At 34.6% G+C, this 24492-nt stretch overlaps 1 protein-coding gene across 1 annotated transcript; it reads left to right on the top strand.

Annotated features, from left to right (window-relative positions):
• Nucleotides 1-23693, top strand: LOC126890678 (nanos homolog 1). Its single transcript, XM_050659802.1, has 3 exons — nucleotides 1-154; nucleotides 9181-9332; nucleotides 22857-23693. The coding sequence occupies exons 1-3, from the start codon at nucleotides 1-3 to the stop codon at nucleotides 23115-23117; spliced, it is 567 nt and encodes a 188-aa protein (XP_050515759.1). The 3' UTR covers nucleotides 23118-23693.
• Nucleotides 23694-24492: the final 799 nt, after the last annotated feature.

Below are 24492 nucleotides of genomic sequence, written 5' to 3'. Positions count from 1 at the left end.
ATGGATTCATCTAGCAGATATACCTTTGAGGATTTGTTTAGGTTTGATTTAGGGATCAGGATTCAGGATCCTAAAGAAGATATTTTTGAAGCAAATCAGTCGGTTGATAGTTTTTATCAAGAACCCAAGGATACTCAAACTCTGGACAACAGTTGTAAGTAAAAATTCGAATCTGTGTGTTATTTATTGTTCAGTTTCTGTAAGAATTAGATTACGCATTTATCAGATAAATCAATTTTACTATATTCGTTTTAATTTTTTCTTCTTTGTATAATATGAGTTATCTATCCCCTTTTTGTCGGTTTTTTAATTGTATGATCTTAATAAAAAAACATATTTTCTTGCTTTTGATAAAGTGAAAAAACTTTTCCAAGATCTAACATTTTCAAGAGGTTCTAATGACTTGTTCTTCTTCTTCGTTATAAACAATTCTGCTTATTCATTGGCGGATTGGTACCTATACTCCAACTTTTGAGCGGTTGTCCGATACTTATTATTTTTCCGATTGGTGATTTATCTCTTCACATTGCTAGGCTGTCAGATCACGAATACACTAAGAGATTAACATTTTCAAAACCAGAGGGCACAAGAAGTAGAGGACGGCCCCGACGAAGATGGATTGATAATGTGGAAGAAGACCTAAAGATTCTAGGGGTCAGGAAATGGAGGGAAGTTGCCAGAAATCGACAGGAGTGGCGATTTCTTTGCAAGCAGGACAAGATCCACAACGAATTGTCGAGCCAATTATGATGATGATGAATTTATCTCATGATATTTTGACTACATGGTGCTCCCCCTTTCTGCTTATGTGGCTATTCCACTTTTTTCTGATTAGTGTCCACTCGTTTATACAATATAATGTCTTCACTCCTCTTTCGATCTCTCAGTGTATTTCCTGTAATTCTTCTTAGTATTCTCAACTCCGCCGTTTCCAGTAGCTTTTCTTTATTGTTGTTTCGGGTCTTCTTAATAGGTATGTCCGTTTCGCTATTTAGTCCAGGACGCATCTGTTTTGAGATGGACGTTGAGAGGTGACTCAAATTTTTTTTGCAGAAATTGCTTGAAATAACTTAAATAATAATATTTGAGTTATCCTCTCACTCAAAAAGGTCCGGAACATTGTTTAAATAATCAAAATGTCAAAATATGAAGAAAGAATTCGATTTTTTTCTTCTTTTTTGATTATAACTTTAAAAGTATTCATTTCCGAGAAAAGTAGTTGTACTAACATAAAAGTTGCATAATTAAATTTCCTACGATATAGAATTGGTTAAAATTTTTAAAAATAGTCACCCTTGTTGCAAAATAGCAATAATTGCGAAAAAAACTTAAAAAAATAAGTATTCGCATTTTACGTTTTTCAACCATTTATGCTACACTTAGGACCTTCATATTTTACCCAGAAAAACTTTATGATATAGTAAAACAACACTGTAAATTTCATTAAGATCGGTTTAATAGATTTTGCAAAATAAATTTTGAAATCCAGCTTTCGCAAAAAAATTCATTTCTTCAAAATGTTGCAGAACTGAAAATAAAGCAGACAGCAAGTTGAACGTTTTTTTGCGTATAAAAGAGTACTGTACTTTGCAAAATTAAAATCGATCAACTACCACGGCGTCAGGAATTTTTTTAAATAAACATTAATTTTTGGTGCTGCGCGAAGGACAGCGGTGTTCGATTCACACAAGTTGATTTCCACCAAAATTTCTTCCAATCTTTATCTAATATATTATTTTCTTACTCTATATTTTGTTGTATTTTAATATTTTAATTCCACAAAAATCAAACTAATTTTATTATTGTTTGTGAAATATTGTTTAAACAATTGCATATGTTTAAAAATAATAAACTTTTATTCTCTAAGTTAAAATATATGAACAAAGAAAGTTTTTGCTAAAAAAAGTGTTATTTCAAAGGACAGAGTATATGTTTTTATTTTGCAATAAACAAATTTATTTATGTATATCGAAATGTACTAAAAATTGAAATGTATCAATCATTATCAAAGGTTATTATAATGCCCAATCAGAGCAAACTATCCGCTGTCCTGCGCATAGCACCAATAATTAATATTTATTTTAAAAAATTCCTGACGCCGTGTTAGTTAACCGATTTTAATTTTGAAAATTGAGAATGAAAGGTACTGTATTATTCAATATACAAAAAAAATTCAACTTACTGTCTGCTTTATTTTCAGTCCTGTAACATTTAGAAAAAATGATTTTTTTTTGCGAAAGCTGGATTGCAAAATCTATTGACCCGGTCTTAATGAAATTCACAGTATTATTTTAATATAATATCATAAAGTTTTTCTGTGTAAAATATGAAGGCCCTAAGTGTAGCATAAATTGTTGAAAAACGTAAAATGCGAATACTTGTTTTTTTATGTTTTCTTCGCAATTATTGCTATTATTCAACAAGAGTGACTATATTTAAAATTAAATTTTCAACCAACTCTATAGTGTAGCAAATTTAATTGGGCATCTTTTATGTCAGTAAAACTTTTCTCGAAAATGAATACTTTTAAAGTTTAATCCAAAAACGAAGAAAAAATCGAATTTTTCCTTCATTTTTTGACATTTTGATTATTTAAACAATGTTCCGGACCTTTTTGAGTGGGAGGATAACTCAAATATTATTATTTGAGTTATTTTCAAGCAATTTCTGCAAAAAAATTTGAGTCACCTCTCAACGTCCAAATGTACTAATATTTTTACAGATGCGCCCTGGTCTAATTATATCTAGTATGTATAGTATTATTAGCACCCTTCCAGTCTATTTGCTATTTGTACTTAATCTCTCACTTCTCTCTCCTTCTTCTTAAAGTTCTATCTCCTAGCGGAGGTTGGATATCATAATGGCTATGGTCACTTTGTTGGCTGCTGCTCTGAACAGTTGTAATGAACTACAGTTAAACCATTCTCTAAGGTTCCTCAGCCAGGAGATGCGTCTTCTTCCTATTCTTCTTCTTCCTTGGATCCTTCCTTGCATAATAACTCTCAGCAGCTCATATTTCTCTCCTCTGGTAATGTGACCCAAATATTCTAGTTTTCTTGTTTTTATACTGTTCAAAATTTCTAACTCCTTATTTAAACGTCGTAGCACTTCAACATTGGTAATCCTTTGAACCCACTGAATTTTCAACATTCTTCTGTAACACCACATTTCGAACGCTTCTATTTTTCTTATGTGTTGCCTTTTCAATGTCCAAGCTTCCATTCCGTATAGTAATATAGAAAATATGTAGCATCTTAGAGCCCTCAATCTGAGAGGCAACTGAAGGTCTTTGTTTGTAAGCAGTGTCTTCATTTTTATAAATGCTTGCCTTGCAGTTTCAATTCGGACTTTAATTTCTTTGCTTTGGTCATTTTTGTCATCAACCCAGGTTCCCAGATATTTGTATGTCTTTACTTTTTCCATTTGGGTTTGTTCTAGTATTAACCTTTCATTTCCATGTTGTGTTTTTGAGACAATCATAAATTTAGTTTTTTTCTTGTTTATTTTGAGTCCATATCGAATGCAATAATCGTTCATTCTATTTAACAATTCTTGTAGCGACTCCAGGGTGTCTGCCATTATAACGGTGTCATCAGCGAATCTTATGTTATTTACTATTCTTCCGTTTATAGAGATTCCTTCACTTAGTTCCGCTATCGCTTCCTGAAATATGGCTTCACTGTACACGTTAAACAGTAGCGGCGACAGTACACAACCCTGTCTTACCCCTCTCTTTATATCAATATTCTCGGACTCTTGTTCGTCTATCTTTATATTGGCCTTTTGATTCCAATACAGATTGATGATAATTCGTAAGTCTCGTCTGTCTATATCTCTGTTTTTCAATAATTCTATTAGTTTTTCCTGTCGGACTCTGTCGAACGCTTTTTTGAAGTCGATGAAACAGGAATAAATATCCAGGTCCATATCTAAGCATCTTTGAGAGAGGACATTAAATGCAAACAATGCCTCTCTTGTTCCAAGTCATTTGCGGAACCCAAATTGGGTATCATCCATATCATTTTCTAGCTTTCTGTATAATCTTCCATGAATCACCTTTAGAAATATTTTGAGGGTATGGCTTATTAGTGATATTGTCCTATAGTCTGAACAATCTTTGGCATATATTGTTTTAGGTATTGTTACAAAGGTGGACACCAACCATTCCTGAGGTATTTTTCCGGTTTTATATACAGTAAAACCTGCCATATTCGGGTCAATGTGGCGACAGACCGATCCGGATATGAAAAAATCCGGATATGAAAAAATTCGGATATCAAGACCACGTCTTTTATAGTCTCTGAAACGTTTTCTCCTTCATACATTCCAGTAATCAACGCCGTCAATAACTTTCTTCGATAGACACGTTTTATAGATTCTATAATACCTTGATTTATAGGCTTACAGAGGGATGTCACATTTGGGGACAAAAAAGACACTTTATTTCGCCAGCTTTTAGTTCTTTTGGGTCGGGATAAGAGGGTGCGTTATCCAACAACAGGACTGCCTTACTCGGTATATTTCGGTAAATGCGGACGGCAGAACCGTCCGGATATGGGGAGGTCCGGATATGACAGGTCCGGATATGGCAGGTTGTACTGTACTTCATTAAACAGATCCAGTAGTACAGGTAGAGTTTCATCGTCTAGACATTTCAGTAATTCTGCAGGTATTTCGTCTGGACCTACAGTTTTTCCGTTTTTGCGTTTCGTATTGCTTGTTCGATTTCCTCCATTATGATCTCTGGTCCCGTTTCGCTATCGATTTCTTCCGGTTCTTGTCTATTATCTTCAAACAGATCTGTTATGTACGCTTTGCACTTTTTAAATTTCTCTTTGACTTCTATAATAAGTTTTCCATTTATGTCTTTAAGAAGGCCATCTTTCTTTTTTCGCTGTGTATTTGTGATTTCCTTTATTTTCTTATGCATATTAACACTAGAAGCACCAACATTTTTACATACCTAGAAGCACCGGAGCGGTCAAGATGACGGGTATTAGAATTTTCTATCGCCAGTCGTTTTCGTATCCTTTTTACTTGAAAAAAACCTATATTGAATTAATACCAACTAATAAAAGACATATTTAGTTAATTTAAATAAATTATTTAATTATTTAAGCACAATTTACGTAGTAGCAAATTTTTTAGTTTTGCTTGTACAAGACCTACACACAAATTTTTTACATAGGTATGTATATGACAAATTTCACATGTTTTATTTTTGATGCAGTTCCCAGTTTGCCACTTCTTCTTCTTCAAGTGCTATCTCCGCTACGGATGTTGGCTATCATCATAGCTATTTTAATTTTTGGGTCAGTAATTCTAAATAGTTGTTTTGAGCTGCATCCAAACCATGCTTTCAGGTTCCTCAGTCATGAAATTCGTCTTCTTCCGATGCTTCTTCTGCCATCTACCTCTCCTTGCATTATGAGTCGCAGGATACGTTTATTATTTGATTGAGGTGTTGTAGCTCTGATTTTTATCCGTTGGTGTTGTCCTGCCCTTAGTCCTATGATCTCGTCGCAATTCTTGTGCTAACTGAAGTAGGAAAGTTTGCCTAGATATTTGACAACCAATAACTTTCTTATATAGAATCCAAGCATTTATTCCTACCATATCTAAGATATTAAAAGAAGTCTGCAACGGCCATCTTCTTGAAGCTGACTTGGTTGAACACTCTATGGCCATCTGATCTAAAACGTCTATTCCGAATTTTGTGTGGTTGTAGTAGGTAATAGCTTCAGGTTTCTTCTTTTTATCTATGCCTATTTCAATATTGTTTGAGTATAGAGAACTCAGCGCTAGAAGATTTTTGATCATTTTTCTCTGGTACACCTGGTTTCCCTGGTTAGCTCAAGTCTTAGTGTATGAAATTTTTTGATTTGTACAATTCCATCTTTTCGTTTTTTTTTTGACGGAGAAATGTCCTTTCTTGCTCGGTTTATTGTTCCAGTACTGCTGGTAGCCTTCTTTCGTAATTATTTTTATGTGTCGTGTCATTTCTTCCTTTATTCATAAATGGGCCCATTAGACGTCTAATTACATGTTCCCCTAGAAGTTGATTATCTTGTAAATCTTTCCGTAGGTAAGGAAATCCGTGCAATAAATATTCGGACTAGGCATTAGCTGTAAGCCAGAATTTTATTCCAAACTTATCGGGCTTATACGCCATATACCTCCTGGGTTAAGTGATATCTTGCCTTTGTCGATAAAAGCTGTTTGTCGATAGATATATTTAAGTTAGTTGTAGGTATAGCAAAATATACAATTCTCTGTAAATATGTTCCATATTGCCGACGCAAGTGCAAATTTATCTGTTGATCATCGCTCTGATCTGGTAATTCTCTTCCGTAAGAGGGACCGCATTTTTTCTAGGTAGACATCAACATTTTCAAAAAGTAATTAGGTACACTAAGTACCTACCTGTAAATGTAATTCTTAAATAGATGTAGCAAAGTCCTAAATTATTAAGTTTCTACAATAGCTATGAATAAGTAGTAATACAGAGAGTCAAAAATAGAAAGCAGTCAAAATGACCGCCTGGTGCTTCTAGGTATATATTAATACATCTCAAAAAGTAATTACACTAAGTACCTGTAAAGGAGGAATTATAATTCTCAAATAGATCTAGGAAAAGTCCTAAATTATCAAATTCCTAAAACAACTAGTAATAAGTAATACAGAGGGTCAAAAATAGAAAGCAGTCAAAATGACCGCTCTGGTGCTTCTAGTGTTAAAGCTATCTATCATGTTTTTTAGAATATTCTTCTATTTCACTGCATTGATTTGTCAGCCAGGTGGATTTGGCCTCTTTTATTTTCTTTATTATTACCCTCTGTATTTCTTTGTATTTTGCCTTATTCCTGCCTTTATGTTTCTTTCTTTCCTTCATTAACTCTAGGATTTCTGAAGTCATCCATCTCTGTTTTTTTATTATTTTTGTCTGTAATATTTTCTTTCCTGCCTCTACTAACGTTTCTTGTATCATGTTCCATTTGTCATTAACATCTGTTGTCTTTATCACGTCTTGTTTGATTTTCTTTAAGTTATCATTTATTTCTTATTTTAAACTCTTACGTATAGGTTCTTTTTTTATCTTTGAGACATCGAATCGTGGTATATTTGTTTGTTTTTGGATCTTTTTTTTGGATCTGCCTGCGGCTCTTCTCCAAAAATCCATTTCCGTTGCTCTCAGCGTTGCCAGTGTTCTTTCTTTCAGTGGCCATACCTCACAGCTGTATAAAGTGATACTTTTTACTATAGTCTCATATATCCTCTTTTTATTTTCTTTACTGATGGATTGGTCCCATAAAATGCTGTTTAACATTGTGATGGCTCTTCTCCCTGAAGTATTTCTCTCTCTTATGGCTTTGTCTAATGTTCCATATTGCGAAATAGTGATACCTAGATACTTGTAGTCACAGCAGTGTTTTATCGTGGTGTGATCGTCTAATATGATATCTTTTTATTCTCCTCCAATGCACAAGTATTGGGTTTTCTTTTTATTTACTTCTAGACCCCATATATCATACTCTTCAATTAATTTTCGTGCCATATAGTTTAAATCGTCATAATCTTGAGCCATTATTACTTGATCGTCTGCAGCGTATATACCATAGTGTTGGTGAGTGGTGTCCCCATTGTTCTACATTTTTGTTTCCATCTTTTTTAAAGCACTTTTGAGGTATATTTTAAATAACGTGGGGGACTGTCAATTCTTTTATGCACGTTAAAAGAGTCATATTTTTTCTCAAATTCTTCCAGTTCTTGGCACTGCTCATGTAACATTCTCTCTTTAGCATCTTTTATTTTCTTTTTAATTAATCTATCGGTTACATTATATTTAATTGGATTTTTTGTTTTGAATGATTTTCTTTCATTCATTAATAATATTACCTCTTCAGTCATCAAGTCTTTGTTTTCTTTTCTTTGGTTTTAAGTTTTCACTCGCTGTTTTAATTACTGCTTGTTTTATATTTTCCCATTTCTGATCAATGTTATAGCTAATTTTATTCAGTTCTTAGGCAATATGTAAATTTTTAGTAAGAGTTTTTACAGTGTGTCCCTTTGTTTGTGGTTCCCTTAATCTCTTAACATCAATTCTACTTTGCGTGGGTTTTTAATCAGCTTTAATTTGATTCGTAATGTGACTACTATGGGGTTATGGTCTGAACCGATATCTGCTCCAGGGTAAGTTTTGGCAGAAAGTATAGAATTACGAAATCTTTTTCTAATGAGGACAAAGTCAATTTGATTTCGGATTGTTCTATTGGTTGTGTCTCCGGGAGATTTCCATGTATACAATCTTCTTTTTGATAGCTTAAAGAGTGTGTTAGCTATTACAAATTCTTCCATCTGACAGAATTGTATTAAACGGTCACCACGTTCATTTCTATTTCCTAGACCATATTCACCCACATATCCATCCACTCTTCCCTGGCCAACTTTGGCATTGAAGTCACCCATTACTATTGTAGTGTGATGTCTCTTCATTGACTTTAAGACTTGTTCCAAATCATGGTAAAATAGTTCAATTTCGTCTTCCTCTTTATCTGCCGTCGGAGCATAAACTTGAATAAAATTCATTATACCTTTCTTAGACTGATGTTGTAATAATACGATTCTATCAGAATTCAGAATAACGAGTAAAACTTACTACATGGTAGTTGACCTTTTTTGCAACTAAGATAGCAACACCATAGCGATAATTAGTCTCGTTGTTACCTAAATAATACATGGTTCCATTATTTGTCGTTTGTTTGCCTGAACCTGGCCACTGTACGTCACTTATACCTAGAACATCAATTTGGAGGTTTTCCATTTCAAGGAGTACGTTCGCTAATTTACCACTTGCATATAGACTTCTGACATTCCAGGTTGCTACTTTTAATGTCTTAAATGCACAGGGATTTCTCTGGTTGACGACCTGGGAGGCCCTGTGGTCTACAGCTATTCCTCCCCTGCCGGATCTTGGATTCCGTGGTCCATAATCAGTAAGTCTGTTTACTGTTTTTGTCATTTGCCATTCATGACTTTACTAGGGGTACTCTACGAGTCTGTAATGCAGTGGTTCTCCGTTGCCTTCTGCATAATGTATAATACTAGATGTTTATTCCGTTGTTATTATCAAAAATGACGTTGCGCATCAGGGTCAGCATTTTAGTATTTTTTTGCTTCTAGTTGCTAGATACAAGGATAACTCAACCGCTTACACAAGAGAATTGGGAGCAGTGGCTAAAGGAAGCCAACCTTCAGGTGCCTCCACATCACTTAACATACCTGATAAAGATGACATCAAAAAAGATTTCGAAAATTTTAACTTGGTTGAAAACGTAAGTAATAAGTTCTTATACAAATGTAGTAAAAATTAACAGATTTCTTAGATTCATTGCTTAAGAAGCTACATCAGCGCGTCATCAATATTTTTTTTTCGAAAGTTCTGCGAACTTTCAACAGTACGAAAACAGTGCGTCGGCAGTACGACAGTGACAGTGACACTATACTATCAAAAAGGAAGGCACAATATTGTGATAACAATAATTATTATACTCATAGGCGCGCTAAATGTTGCCAAGTCAGTCAAGTTTGATTTCTTGGTATAGAGAATCAATTGTTAGTAATTTGAAGAAAGTATATTTTTTGTTCTTAATGATGGCGGTACAGACTCGTTTTTTAATATTTCATTTAATTATTAAGTGATTTCCACATATTTCTGAAATTGGGCTCTGTACAGCCATTCTTTATCATAGTTCGAATATGTGTGATAATTATCTTGACAAAATATTCAAAATTAAAGCTGAAAACTTGGAACGCGTTGTAACGTTGGAACGCTGATGTAGCCTGTTAAGAAAAGCTTTCCATTCTCTGTGGTTCATATTTATTGCTTTTCAGCTTTAGTTAACCTCAGCTTTTCGGCTTTTAGCTTTATTTATTTACGTTGAATATTAATTTATATTAACATTATTTATTAACTCAATTAACTGTTATTTATGTGATACTTAATTTTAATTCAGGAATTGTTTTGTAATTTGGCAACAATGTCAACTTAAATCACTGACTTAGATAATGACGTGCCACGGTACTTATACTGTACCAACCGTAGGTTTTTTGCTCTATTTTAATTTTGACTTTTTTTATATTGTCAGCATCATAACTATATGTATACACTGGCAAGCAAAAAATCGACTCAAAAGAAAATTTATTTTTTGATTGCGTTATTGGCAGAGTTGGCAAAAATCAAGGTTTTTTTCCAAAAAACAAAAAAAAACCGTGTTTATTGGTTTAAACCAGGTTTATTTGATACAAAGTATAATAAGTCTAAATACTTTAAAAATCAATAAATTATTTTATAAAATAATAGTAATAAATTAATAAACAATGAAAAAAATTATTAAGACAACTTATATTTTTATTTAGACACACAAAAAATTAATATAACAAAATAAAAACTTCAAAGGTAATAATAATTTTTAAAATAACAAAGTTCGAAAGTAAAAAAATAGAATTTATTTATCTTATTTTTTTTTATTTGCGGCCGCCGTATAAAAACTTTAAATAAAAACACCAGTTTAGAGGCTCAATAAAAAAACCAGGTTTTTTCTTAAAAAACCAGTTGATTTAAACCTTGGTTTAAATCAGGGTTTAAAGCATGTTGGTTTAAACCTGCCAACACTGGTTATTGGCAAGTGTCTATCCACATAATATATCTTCGGCTTAGAGTGTAAAACCTGATAAATCCATTTTTTGGGGTTATGACGTTTTTGATACAATATTTTACTACTAATTTTAAATATTATTTAAAATTAGTAGTATATAATAATCTACGGTGATCCTACAGCCTCTGCCGTATCCCGCATGTCGATCTCCACCTTTTTCGGTCGGTCCATACTTCCTCATTTATGGCTCTATCTCTCATTATTTCTCTGATTCCTTCTCTCCATTTCAGTGGTGGTCTTCCTCTCCTTCTTCTATTCCATGGAACATAGTTTAAGGCTTGTTTTGGCCATTGTTAATCATGCATTCGCATTACACACCCGTACCATAAGGGAAGCCGCACACCAAAGAAACATGAAACGTTAAACATAAAACATTAAACGTAAAACACGTTTCATGAAAATAAAACAATGCTAAACAAATAGAAGACCGCATACCAATGAAACGAATGTGATTCATGCGTGTGTGAAACATTTTTATCTTCGGAAGGCGCACACCAAAGAAACATGAAACGTGATACATAAAACATGAAATGTGAAACACGTTTTATGGAAATAAAACACTGCTAAACAAATAGACGTCTGCCAATCTATGAAACGAGTGTGATTCATGCCCAGGAAACATTTTTATCTTCTTGAAACGTGTTTCATGAAATACGACGTGTTCTATTTTTCGATTTCAGTTTCATTGTTTTGAATAATTAATTACGTGCTTATTATGAATGCTGACCAAGAATTTAATATTGCATTGGTTTCTGTGGTGGAGCAGAACGAAGAGTTGTACAATTATAATCTGGAGTGGTACTCGAATAGACAATAACAAGAAAATATCGTTTTTTTAAACCAGGACCCACAATAAAATAATGTAAATGGTTAAATACTCATTATATGTATAAAATGATTGAAATTTAGCAAGATGATTATTTAATTCGTTTGCAACCAAATATTATGTACTATGGTTATGATTTTTGGACAGTAATAAAAGAGTTGTCATAACAGCAACGACCTCGTCGTCATCACTTTCCATTATTTACTATACAAATTTTATTTTTGTTTCTTTGATTAATATATTAGTGTAGAAAACAGAGGTTGAACTTCGCAAACTCGACACAAGTTTTTTTCTGCTATATCAAGGGGTGCTTATTTTGAGACTAACTTTTTCTTAAAATATTTTGCCCCGAAACACCAATTTTCATCCCTTTAAAGGGGGTAGGAAAAAACCCTACTTTATGAGTAGGTAGAGTTTTTTATAAACATATATTATGGTTATTGCGACATCCCTGCGGAAACTACCCCTTTCCCTGAAAATAAGTTTGGCGGGCATGTTTTTACGATTTTCTCATTACCTATATATTTTTTTGAAACAAAGCTTATACAGAATGAAAGACCATTAATTGCTCTATAAATAAGGTCCTATTCATTTTTTTCGTATAAACAACCGTTACGGCACCGTGGCGCCGTAAACCTCAGAAATGCTTTGGCGGGCTTCAGTTTTTGTTTTTTTTTTCGTCACCTCTTCATTCTATTGATAACATACTTATGACAAATACACTGTCTGCTACACATTATGACCTATACATATTTTACTTTCTTTGCACCCTAAAGCCACAGTGGTGGCTTAGAGTCAATTTTTGCATATTTTCTTTATTCATTTTCCTTTTTTTTTGGAGGTGGTTTCGGGGAAAATATGGGGGTAAATTATACAAATTTGTAAATAACACTTGTACATAAAATTACATACATATACCATTCAGATGGTATAAAAAGGGGTTTTTTAAAATTTAACACCCTGTAACTAAAAAATGGGCAGTTGCCCTTAGATGAAACCTATACCAAAAATCAGCCATTTATTTGTGAGTAATTGCCGCTGGGTTACTTTTTGATTACCATTACGGTTAGGGAAATTTTTTTTTTGTGAAAACATATTTTTTTTACTTATCAACTTTGGGGAGCCACCCTCGCTAAACGGTATGTGATAGACATATGCTGTCGCGGAATAAATTGTAGGAAATATAGTCCTATTCATATTTTATTAAGGAATTTTTTGCAATAACGTACAGGAAGGGCTACGTTTCGTAAAAACCACAAACTACCCCCTTTAAAGGGATGAAAATGGGTGTTCCGGGGTGAAATCTTTTAAGAAAAAGTTTGTCTCCTTAAAAGCATCCCTTGATATATCAGAAAAAAAAATAAAACCGGACTTGTGTCGAGTTTGCGAAGTTCAACCTCTGTTTCCTACACTAATAACATGAAACGGTTTCGTTCTTCACAATTTACTTGTTTCATGTTTCACGTTTCACGCTTTATGTTTCACGTTTCTTTTATATTAAAAAGCAATTAAAGAGCGGCGCCGACAGCAACGACCACGATATCACTTTCCATTGCCGACTATACAAATTTTATTTTTGTGTCTTCGATTAGTAATATCACATGAAACGGTTACTTTTTAATAAGCCAAGCCGCACACCAAAGAAACATGAAACGAAAAACATGAAACATGAAACGAAAAACATGTTTCATGAAACTAAAACACTGCTAAACAAATCTCAAAGTCCGCCTACCAATGAAACGAGTGTGATTCATGCTCATGACACATTTTTATTTTCGGAGAGTTTCATAAATGGCCGGACGTATATTTGTTTAGCAGTGGTTTATTTCCATGAAACGTAATTTACGTTTCATGTTTCTTTGATGTGCGGTCGGGCACAATTTATTTGTTTCATGTTTCTTTGATGTGCGGCCTGCCTAAAGCTGTTTGGATTCTATTGTATCTACGGTATTGTAGATCCTTTCTGTTCTTCTTCTTATTTCTTCATTTAGGATGTGATCAAGTCTAGATATCCGACACGCTCTTCTTAGATAGTCCATTTCTACCACTTCCAGTTTTTTCTTCTCATTCATTATCATTTGCCAACATTCAGATCCGTACTTCAAAATTGGTTCTATAACCGACTTGTAGATTGTCATCTTTGTTTGTAAACAAATTTTAGGAGACCAAAGTAACGAGTTTATTGTTTGTACCACTTTTCGACCCTGTTGTATTTTCTGCTGGATGTCCCGTTTCGATGTTTCTTCCTCCTATATGACTGTCCCTAGGATTTAAATTCTTCCCATTTTTTATATCTCTAATCCAGAGTTATGGGTCTCTTTCTTCGTCCTTTATTCTAAGATAGTCTGTTTTGTTTATATTGATTGTGAGTCCCCAATTTTCGTATTCTTCGGTTAACTTTCGAATCATACAATCCATGTCTTCCTCATTATTTTCCATAATACCTTGATCGTCTGCGAAGAAAAGATTTGTTGTGTACTTGTTTCCAAGTTATATTTCCATTCCTGTGCATTTTCTCCTCCAGTTGTTGATTCCTGAATATATATTTCGAATAGAGTTGGGGATAAAGAACATACTTGTAAACCTTTTTTTTACAGGAAACGCGTCTGAAATTTTATTTTCCATTTTAATGGCACTTTTTGCATTTATTGGGTGTCCCAATAAGAATGGCTCTCGGCCATATCTCAGGAACCGTTTATAGTACAGCTTTAAGAAAAAAATATTTATAACAAAAGTTGCCTCGGGGAAAGCCTGGAAATTATTTTCATAATAATTGTAGGTCCACCGCTAGAGGGCGTAATTGAATATCAAAAATTAAAAAATCAAAATTTTACAAAATTTACCTAATGAAAGGGCACTAGAAATACAATCATCGTATTCTTCATAAAATTCTGCGCATATTTGATTTCACAAGTTTAAGTCTACCTTTGCAAATAAGAGGTGGGGGTGAGTGGGAACCTTGTTATGAAAAAATGGCTGTAAGTCCGGTTCTGCTAAATCGAATTTTGCATACTTGGTCTTGTTGAAAACAGCTCTTTTTCGTCAATGTAAGAGTCTTATTTTCGAAATAGCCTAATGAGTAATGTGCCAGGTAGTATGCGTTATTTAATTATTTTCGGAAATCTCGTTTTCTTTGGAGAATAGTAAATAGAAGTATGCATTTTTAATCCTGTATTACAAAATTAGACCAAATTTGCAACATATTACCGAAAACCGCATGTCGATACCTTTTTTCTATCTCGAGATATCTTAAGAAACGTGTAAATTTTAAACAATTGTTAATGTTACTGGTAAACGAAGTTAAGCAAAAATAATGTGTATGGAAAAAACAAAGAAACATTTTCCAGATGTAAACGTATATAATTAATTAAAACAACAATAAGACAAACAATACTATAAAATATAACAAAGAAATAAAAGCAATTACTTAGTTAGTGACGACCTAAATATTCAAATTGTTGCCCATCATTTTCGATGCAAGCATTTACTCTTTCAAGAGTAGATTGAACAGCAATCTCAATTTCTGCTTTTGCCAATTTCTGCTTTCGCAATGCTTTGAATGGCGTTTCGTATTCTCTAGATTCTAGATCATGCTTTCTCGCGTAGTGGGCCTAGCGGCAAAAACAAGGTCTTTAATCCGTCGCCATAAATAAAAGTCTAAAACAGTTAAATCTGTTGCTATTCAATCTACTCTTGAAAGAGTAAATGCTTGCATCGAAAATGATGGGCAACAATTTGAACATTTAGGCAGTCACTAAGACTAAGTAAGTAGTTGCTTTTATTCCTTTGTTACATTTTATAGTGCTGTTTGTCTTATTGTTGTTTTAATTAATTATATGTTTACATCTGAAAAATGTTTATTTTTTTTCCATAGAATACTACTTTTCCTAAACCAACCGTTACCGGTGTCAGTAACAGTTATGTTTACAATTTACACATTTCTTAAGATATCTCGAGAGAAAAAAGGTATCGAAGTGCGGTTTTCGGTATTATGTTGCTAATTTGGTCTAATTTTGTAATACATGATTAAAAATGCATACTTGTATTTAATATTTTCAAAAGAAAACTAGATTTCTGAAAATAATTAAATAACGCCTCCTAACTTGCATATTACTTATTAGGCTATTTCAAAAATAAGACATTTACATTGACGAAAAAGAACTGTTTTCAACAAGACCAAATATGCAAAATTCGAGATTCGAGATTCAAGGTTTAGCAGAACCGGACTTATAACCATTTTTTCAGAAGAAGGTTCCCACTCACCCCCATTTCTTATTTTCAAAGGTAGACTTAAACTTGTGAAATCAAATATGCGCAGAATTTTATGAAGAATAATACGATAATTGGATTTCCAGTGCCCTTTCATTAGGTAAATTTTGTAAAATTTTGATTTTTTAATTTTTGATATTAAATTACGCCCTCTAGCGGTGGACCTACAATTATTATGAAAATAATTTCCAGGCTTTTCCCAAGGCAACTTTTGTTATAAATATTTTTTTCTTAAAGCTGTACTATAAACGGTTCCTGAGATATGGCCGAGAGCCATTCTTATTGGGACACCCGGTACATGTTCGCCGTAGCGTTGATATATGCATTACTTAGGCTTGCCTTGATCAATATTTCAAATAATCTTCTTAAGGGTTCTGTATCATACACCTTCTCTAAGTCAACGAACACTAAATGAGCTCGTTTCTCTATAATTTGTCCATGTACAAATATATTATCAACACAAGATTTGCCAGCACGAAATCCACTCTGATCTTCTATTTCCTCATATTGGTTTTCAATTCGTTCTTTTATCAATCGACAGTACAAAAGTAAATTCTTCTTCTTAATGTGCCTATTCGTGACGAATGTTGGCGATAATCATGGCAATCTTCACTTCATCTGCAGCAACGCGGAAAAGCTGCACAGATGTTGTGTTGAACCAGGTTCTTAGGTTCTTAAAAACCAGGATGTTCTTCTTCTTCCTGGACCTCGCTTTCCAAATATTTTTCCCTGCAGGATGGCTTGTAGTAGGGCATATCTAGATTCTATTATATGACTAACTTTCGAGATTTGATGGTGGTTAGTACCTCTCAGTTCTTCCCCATTCTTCTAAGGACCTCCTCATTTGTGACTCAATCAGTCCATGGGATTTTAAGAATTCTCCGATATAGCCACATCTCAAATGCTTCCAATTTTGGGCACGTATCTTCGTTCAAGGTCCATGATTCAACACCATAAAAAAGGACAGAGAAGACGTATCATCTCAGCATTCTTACTTTTATACCAAGAGAAAGGTTGTGGCTCTTGAAAAAGGCCCCCATACGATTGAAGGTTGATCTAGCTTTTCCGATGCGCGCTCTTATCTCTTGGTTGTTGGTCCATTCTTCATTTATTATGGTGCCGAGGTAGTTGTAGTGCCTCACTCTTTCTACAGGGATTTGGTTGATGCAGAGTTGACCTTCTGTTATCTTTTTCTTGCTAATGATCATAAGCTTTGTCTTCTTTACGTTTTCATAGAGTCCATATTGTTGACTGTAATACGTGATTTTATTCATGAGGACTTGTAGTTTTTCTAGGTTGTCCGCAAATTCTATGGTGTCATCTGCATACCTGATGTTATTTAGCCGATACCCGTTTAGTAGAATACCTTTTTCAGTTTCGTGCAAAGCCTCGATAAATATTCTTTCAGAGTAAATATTGAAAATTAGGGTGACAAAATGCAGCCTTGCCTTACTCCACGCACGATTTTCACATATTCGGTGTGTTTACCGTCAACTCGGAGGTTTGCAGTCTGATTCCAGTAAAGGTTTCTAATTATTTTCAGATCTTGGATGTTAATTCCTGCTTCTTTTAGTTTTGCATCATCTTGGCGTGCTGTACTCGATCAAACACTTTCTCGTAATCAACCAAACATGCGTATACGTCGCAATTGACGTCTCTGCATCTCTGGAATAAGACTTGTATTGAATACAAAGCCTCTCTCGTACTAAGAGCATTTATGAACCCGAACTGGTTGGGCGAAATAAAAATAAATTAGTATAATGTAGTAAAAATATTGTAAACATAAGTAATTTTTATTGCAATGACACCAATATATTTATAAAGTTAGTAACTTATGAACATAACAACGATAACGGAATATTGTATGTGAGAAAAAATGAAAGTCATTATGTAATGAATATAAAAGTAAATTAGCATAAAACATCAAAATTAATACTGAGCATTTCCTCCTCTACAAAACCTAGAAGATGCTCTTTCTTTAGACCAAGTGGATAGTGGCCCTGAGAGCACTTGGATCTATCTCAAAAATAAGGTAATCGAGGCTGCAAAAGACTGTGAGGCAGCGGTTTCCACTGGCCGTAAGCCATGGATATCCGATAACACGTGGACTGTGATTCAACGCGGAAAAGAACATAAAAGTAGATACGGAACAAACGATGAATACAGAGCGTTATCGAGAGAAATCAGAAAACAGTGCCGCAAATATAAAGCTGATTACATCTCTCAAATATGCAGAGAGATAGAGGAACATGGCTGTTGAAATGAACCGAGGGACTTATTCCAGAAGATCAAACTTCTTACTAGCGAGTTAAACCTCAAACGTGGTCTGTAATAGATAAGGAAGGTAATTTAAAGACCGATACTGATGAAATATTGGAAACATGGCGAAACTACTGTGGTGAGCTATATAAAAATAACGAGGTATCAGCAGAAAATCAGTGGCCTTCTGACTACCCTAGAGAACCTACTGTCTTACTCGCTGAAGTCAAAGATGCAATTAAATCACTAAAGAGAAATAAATCTCCAGGCATTGATTCAATACCATGTGAAATACTACAGTTACTAGGTGACAAAGGATTACATATCATCCATTCTATCTGTGTTGCTGTTTGGAATTCAGGAAAATGGCCATCTGTTTGGTGTACCTCAATTTATATCCCACTACACAAAAAAGGAACTACTACCAGATGTGAAAACTACCGCACACTGTCACTAATAACACATGCTAGTAAAATCTTGTTGCATATCATCAAAAATAGATTAAAAACCTATCTACATTGCCAAATACATCAGGAACAAGCGGGGTTTGTAAAGGGTAAAGGTACAAGGGAACAACTCCTGAACCTGAGACAACTCATTGAAAAGTCTAGAGAATTTCAAGTACCTATGATTATATGCTTCGTTGACTACCAAAAGGCATTTGATTGTGTAAGCTGGATAAATCTGTGGTCAATTTTAATAGAAATGGGCGCACCAATGCACCTGGTGACACTTATTAAAAACCTGTACCAGTCTAATATAGCGACAGTACGACTAGATCAGAAGTTCTCAAACGAATTCAAGACCGAGAGAGGTGTTGAAGACAAGGATGCGTGTTGTCACCTGACTTAATTAACATTTATGATGAACATGTCATGAGGATGGTTTTAGAAGGATGGGCCGGTGGAGTAACAGTAGCTGGTAGGAAAATCTCCAATTTAAGATTTGCTGATGACACTACACTTATAGCAGCAAATGAGCAAGAAATGTTTGATCTTTTCCGAAGAGTTGAGTACGAAAGCAATAAAGTTGGTCTGAAAATCAATAAAGCTAAGACAAAAATAATGGTGGTCGACAGATTTGACACTATTCAACTGACTAACATATTAGAGGAATACCAGATAGTAAACACCTTTGTCTATCTCGGGTCTAGTATAAGTAACGATGGTAACTGTGAAGCAAAAGTTCGGAGACGTATTGTTATGGCAAAAAATGCGATGAGTCGCCTAGCAGAAGTTTGGAAAGATAGATATATCTCTCAAAATATCAAGATGAGACTGGTGAATGCCCTTGTATTCTCAATATTTCTATACGGAGCAGAGACTTGGACTCTTCGCGCATGGGAGCGCCAAAAAATTGATGCCTTTGAGATGTGGTGCTGGAGAAGAATGCTGTGCATACCTTGGACAGCTCATAGGATAAACTAATTCTAATCCAACTCAATATTAAAAAAAGGCTGTCCACAATATGTCTGCAACGAATTCTGCAATTCTTTGGTCACGTGGTTCGCAGAGGTGACGACAGTTTGGAGAGATTAATTGTTCTGGAAAAGTTCCGGGGAGAAGATCAAGAGGACGATCACCAACTAGATGGTCTGACCAAATAAAGCATTCAGCTGGAAACTCATTCTGCGAAGCTCTTAGAGCAGCTGAAGATAGAGACCAATGGAGAAACATTGTTAGGAATATTGGAAGAAATCACGATCCTCAGTAATGGGGAAACGACAGGAGAGAGAGAGAGAGAGAGAGAGAGAGAGATTTCCTCCTCTACGTTTTATTACACTTTCCATGCGATCTATTAAGGACCTTATTACGTTTTTTACTCATTCCTGAGGAATCGCTTGCCTCTCTTCATCTAATGCAGTTTTTAGTTCCGCTACTGTCGATGGTGCTGGATTACGAACTCAAACCCTGCGTTTGATCTCATCCCATAGGTTCTCGATGGGATCTATATCCGGACTCAATGGAGGCCAGTCCATTTTGGTGATATTGATGTCGGCGAGGTAATCTTTCGAAATCCGGGCTGTGTGATATCGAGCGTTATTATGCATTAGCATGGAATCATCGCCTATGTAGCGTAAGGTGTAAGGAACAACATGATCTTGGAGGATATCCGTAATGTAACGATCCGCTGTCAAACCTTCTTCTCGACCACCACCGGGCACGAACATAAGCTCTCTTTTTCCTTCTAAAGATATACCACCCTGGTACTGGTACTGGTTTCGACACTGCGGCATTGGACAAATCGTTCTCCAGGATTCCGATAGACGTGTCGGCTTCTGTCATTGCTATACAAGCACATTAGACATCCATCAGAGAATAAAACTCTGCTCCGTTGGCCAAGGTCTCAATTGACGTATTCTCGGGCAAAATGAAGTCGAGTTTGTTTCTCGAAGTTCGTTCAATTTGAGCCCTGAGTTAGCTCGTCTGGGAGCCAAAGTGGCAGCCTTAAATCTTCTCCTAACTGTCCACTGAGTGACGGTGATAACTCAGATATTCTTCAAGGATTGTCAAATCTCAACTGCTGTCGCGTGTCGATTCCGCAAGTCACTGAGGACTGAGGAAAATAGGGAACTTGCATAAATTTTTAAATATTAAAATGATATTAAAAAACATAAGGTAACATGATCTTAAAACGCTTGCATGCGAAAAAAAAAAACAAATATTTTTAACCCGTACGCTAATTACGACGCTTTGAAAATGCTATAAAATTCAAATATCTTAGGAGGCTCTTGAACGTCCTTCTATTGGTCCGACGTCACGGGTCACGGTCAACCGTACTAGCAGTCGGAAACAACGCGATTAGGGTAGGTATCACGGGTATATTACATTTTAATCGTCTTTGATGGAAAATTCCTAGATATTATTTATGTTCATCTTATATATTGTAATAAGTAGTTCCCCAATCAGCTTAGTTTTAAACTGAAATTGATAAAGGTGAGTGCTACTTTGTAAAGAGTTTAAAACGCATAATATGACGGACGAGGGTAAGTCTGACAACTTACCTACCGTTGATGTCTTCATGGTGGCAACTTTTATAAAAAGTAGTGAAAGCTATTCTATTGGAGAAAGGCGAGGTGTCAAGGCAAATAAGTAAGAGTTATTAAAAGTTATTAATAAGCATGTTTAAACCGTTTATAACAATAGTTTGGTACCATTATATTATAGTATACGGTTTACCCCGTGGGTCTGATCTACCTACCGCTAATCGAAGGATTTCGTATATCCTGGATAAGATTACGGTGTAATTTGCATTATAATAAAGATTATATTTATTGTAATGTTTATTAGTACCTACTGGAGCCTTTCATTATTGTGTTCAAAGCCTTCTGAGAATAGATTATGGTGATTAGCAGACGTACCGATAGAACGTGTACATAGCCAACAAAATCCTTCTTTACAAAGTTAATAATACGCATAAATAAGAAGAATCTCGGTAGACCGCAAGCATAGTAGAAACCCGACTGTAGACCGCATACTATAGTAGCACCAATACTTTTTAGTTACTCTTACTTTTATTACTAAAAGTTTTGTTTATTTTTAAGTTACTTGTTTCTTCTTTGTTCTTCAACACAAGAAACGACAAAAGTAATTTCATAAAAAAGAACTTTTTGATACATGTCAACAGTGATAAAATGTTAATATTTTGCCTGTCACAGAAAAAATCATTTTTGCCACAGAGTAAAACAAGATATTTCAACTATATTATTTATCTATGGGCAAACTGCATTAAATGCAATAGCCCCCACCTCTCGCTTTTGAAGTTGTTTGAAACCGAAATTTTAGGCGCGGACTTTGATCAGATGTTGTACGTACACTATTCATTGTTAAGACGTAATATTTTGAATATAACATTTTAAAACATAAATTAACAATTTTATGCAAAAAAATTTTTTAGTGCAAGTTTCCTATTAATCGATCCCTCTCTGTCGTTATACGAGGCCGACCCGAATCTGGTCGTCGATTATAGTTACCGATTTTCTGGTAGTGACGGTAAGCCCTTGAGACTGCAGACTGCGTCATAAGTAGGCAACGGGCTACAGTCCCCTAACTATAGCGATCTCGTAATAATTTAACTACCTGGGCCGCCTTCACTGGTGAAGTATCCATTTGTAAAATATTCACTTACTGCTCCTCGAAGTACATATACATACATACCACATCAACGTTTGAAAAGTGACTGTCCGTCGTCCGTCATTGCGTAGAACATGCCCATTAGGTACAATGTTTGCTTTATTCTCTACTTTATGCCATTTACCGGGTTTACACCCAGTCCTGTTGGACAGGGAATTGGGCGGGGCAGTGGGCAGCGTGAATATGTAAATAGCTCACTCGCGCTGCCGCTGCTCATGCTACTGTCAATGCACGACGCTCCCCAAAAAGTCGGTTTTTGGGGCGGAAGCCAAAGAAGAGGCAGCGAGAATGCGAGTGAGTATTAGTCATGAGGACATTGCCGACATTGGTGAGAACTGGTGTGACCACTTCACTCACGTCGGTCGATATCGTATTTCGGGCAATATTTCCGAGAGCGGTATTAGCAGTGGCAAAGGCTGAGTACATAATATGTAAATCCGGCAATTAGGCAAATTTTACAACACATTGTCAATTTGCATAAAACAATTATTTTTTGAAAGCTTTATAATAGACAATACTTTTTTGTTTGCATTAGTTGCTTTAATTCAAAGTAACCCAACATATAATTACTAAACATAAACTACAATTCATCGAATAAGTCGATTTTTTTACCCGCAAGTGTAGATAATTACATTACTATTTTGAATATTTCAGAACCATGGAAACATGTTTTGTGGATTCTGTCGCAAGAATAATGAGCCAGACTACGTTTTCTACTCACATTACATGAAGGGAAAGGATGATAGCGTCTTATGTCCAATCTTGCAGAAATACGTTTGCGCAATATGTGGCGCAACTGGCAAGGTGGCGCATACTCGCAGGTATTGCCCTTTCAACCAAAATCAAGGAAAACGAGGAAGAACAACACGAAAATTAGCAAGTGGTCGCGAAGTTAGTTTTTTTAACCATAAGTAGATTGTAGAACAGTTTTTATGGTACGTATTCTGAGAGCTGTATTGGTACTCATGGAACTTATGGTACCATAAATAGAATGTAGAATAGATTTTATTCTACTTATGCTAAGATTGGTACTCATGGAAACTATGGAAACATAAGTAGATTGTAGAATAGTTTTTATTGTGCGTATTCTGAGAGCAATATTGGTCTAAGCATTATTATTATTATTATTATAATATGAAGATTGAGATAAGTACCAAAATTTTTACAGTTAGTTGATATTTTTTTATTTTTACAACAAAAGGTTGAATTAAACCGTTGAATAAACGTTTAATTATAGGTATCACCGTTTTCAAATTTCTTTGCGGATAGAATGTACTTATCTCTTCTTTTTTACTCTAAAATACATCGTGCATATTTAAAAATTTTAATGTATCTGCATAAATAAAGCCATCTAAGCGATTAATTTTTCAAAGAACGCTTAATTTATGTGCTTCTAATATTAGATACCGCAATATTCAGGTCAATAATACAGGTAAATCAGAATAAAGTAACAAGTAAAATCAATCCTGGATTATACTAGAATTAACCTCTTTCTTACGTACTTAAGGCTTTAAGTAAATCATAAAGTTGACACATTTCAACCATTTACGATTTACTTTTTTAGATCTTACAAAATATCTCTATATTCTTTAGTCTTGTTATTATTACTGTCTGGTCGTTAATAAATTGTTATGTCTGGAATTGATTTTTGATATTTTCGTTGTTGTCCACAACTTTGTTATTGATGTAACATAAAGGTGTGTCTCCACCAAAACAACATACTTCAACTTTTGTGTTTTATATTGTTGAAGTAAGTTAAATTAAGTTTCAAATTTTTGTAACAAAGTGTCTTCACCCAAGCAACTTTGATGTACCAACATTGGAGTTTCTTGCACGTATTTGCGACTAGATGCATCATCATGTATCCACTGAAGCAACAGTTATTTATTATGTGCGATGAAAAAGTTTTGATATAAAAGAAGCACCTGCTCCGGATTTCTTCATAGCCTTGTATTTTTTCCTATCTCTGTACAACTGGGCTTACAAATTTCTTATTTTCGTTTTGCCTCTTCTACATTTTCACTGTTTATACCGCTACAAATCTTGGACCAGGAATCAAGTTTAGCTACTCTGCATTTAAAATTTTTGCCAGTTGCATTCCAAAGACATATTTGTTTATAATTGTCTATTAAATTAATGCAGACTTCTTCAGTCAATTTAAATACCAATTTAATGACCAATTTTAGAAAACAAATACATAGTTCAAACCTCTCAACAACAACTAAGCGACTGCTAACTACAACCCGTCCACACTGATGTTAACATTTGTCGTCGTTGCACAATGTTGCAA

This window comes from Diabrotica virgifera, chromosome 1 (assembly GCF_917563875.1).
Source record: "Diabrotica virgifera virgifera chromosome 1, PGI_DIABVI_V3a".
Lineage (NCBI taxonomy): Eukaryota > Metazoa > Arthropoda > Insecta > Coleoptera > Chrysomelidae > Diabrotica > Diabrotica virgifera.
This window is presented reverse-complemented; position numbering and strand designations above follow the sequence as displayed.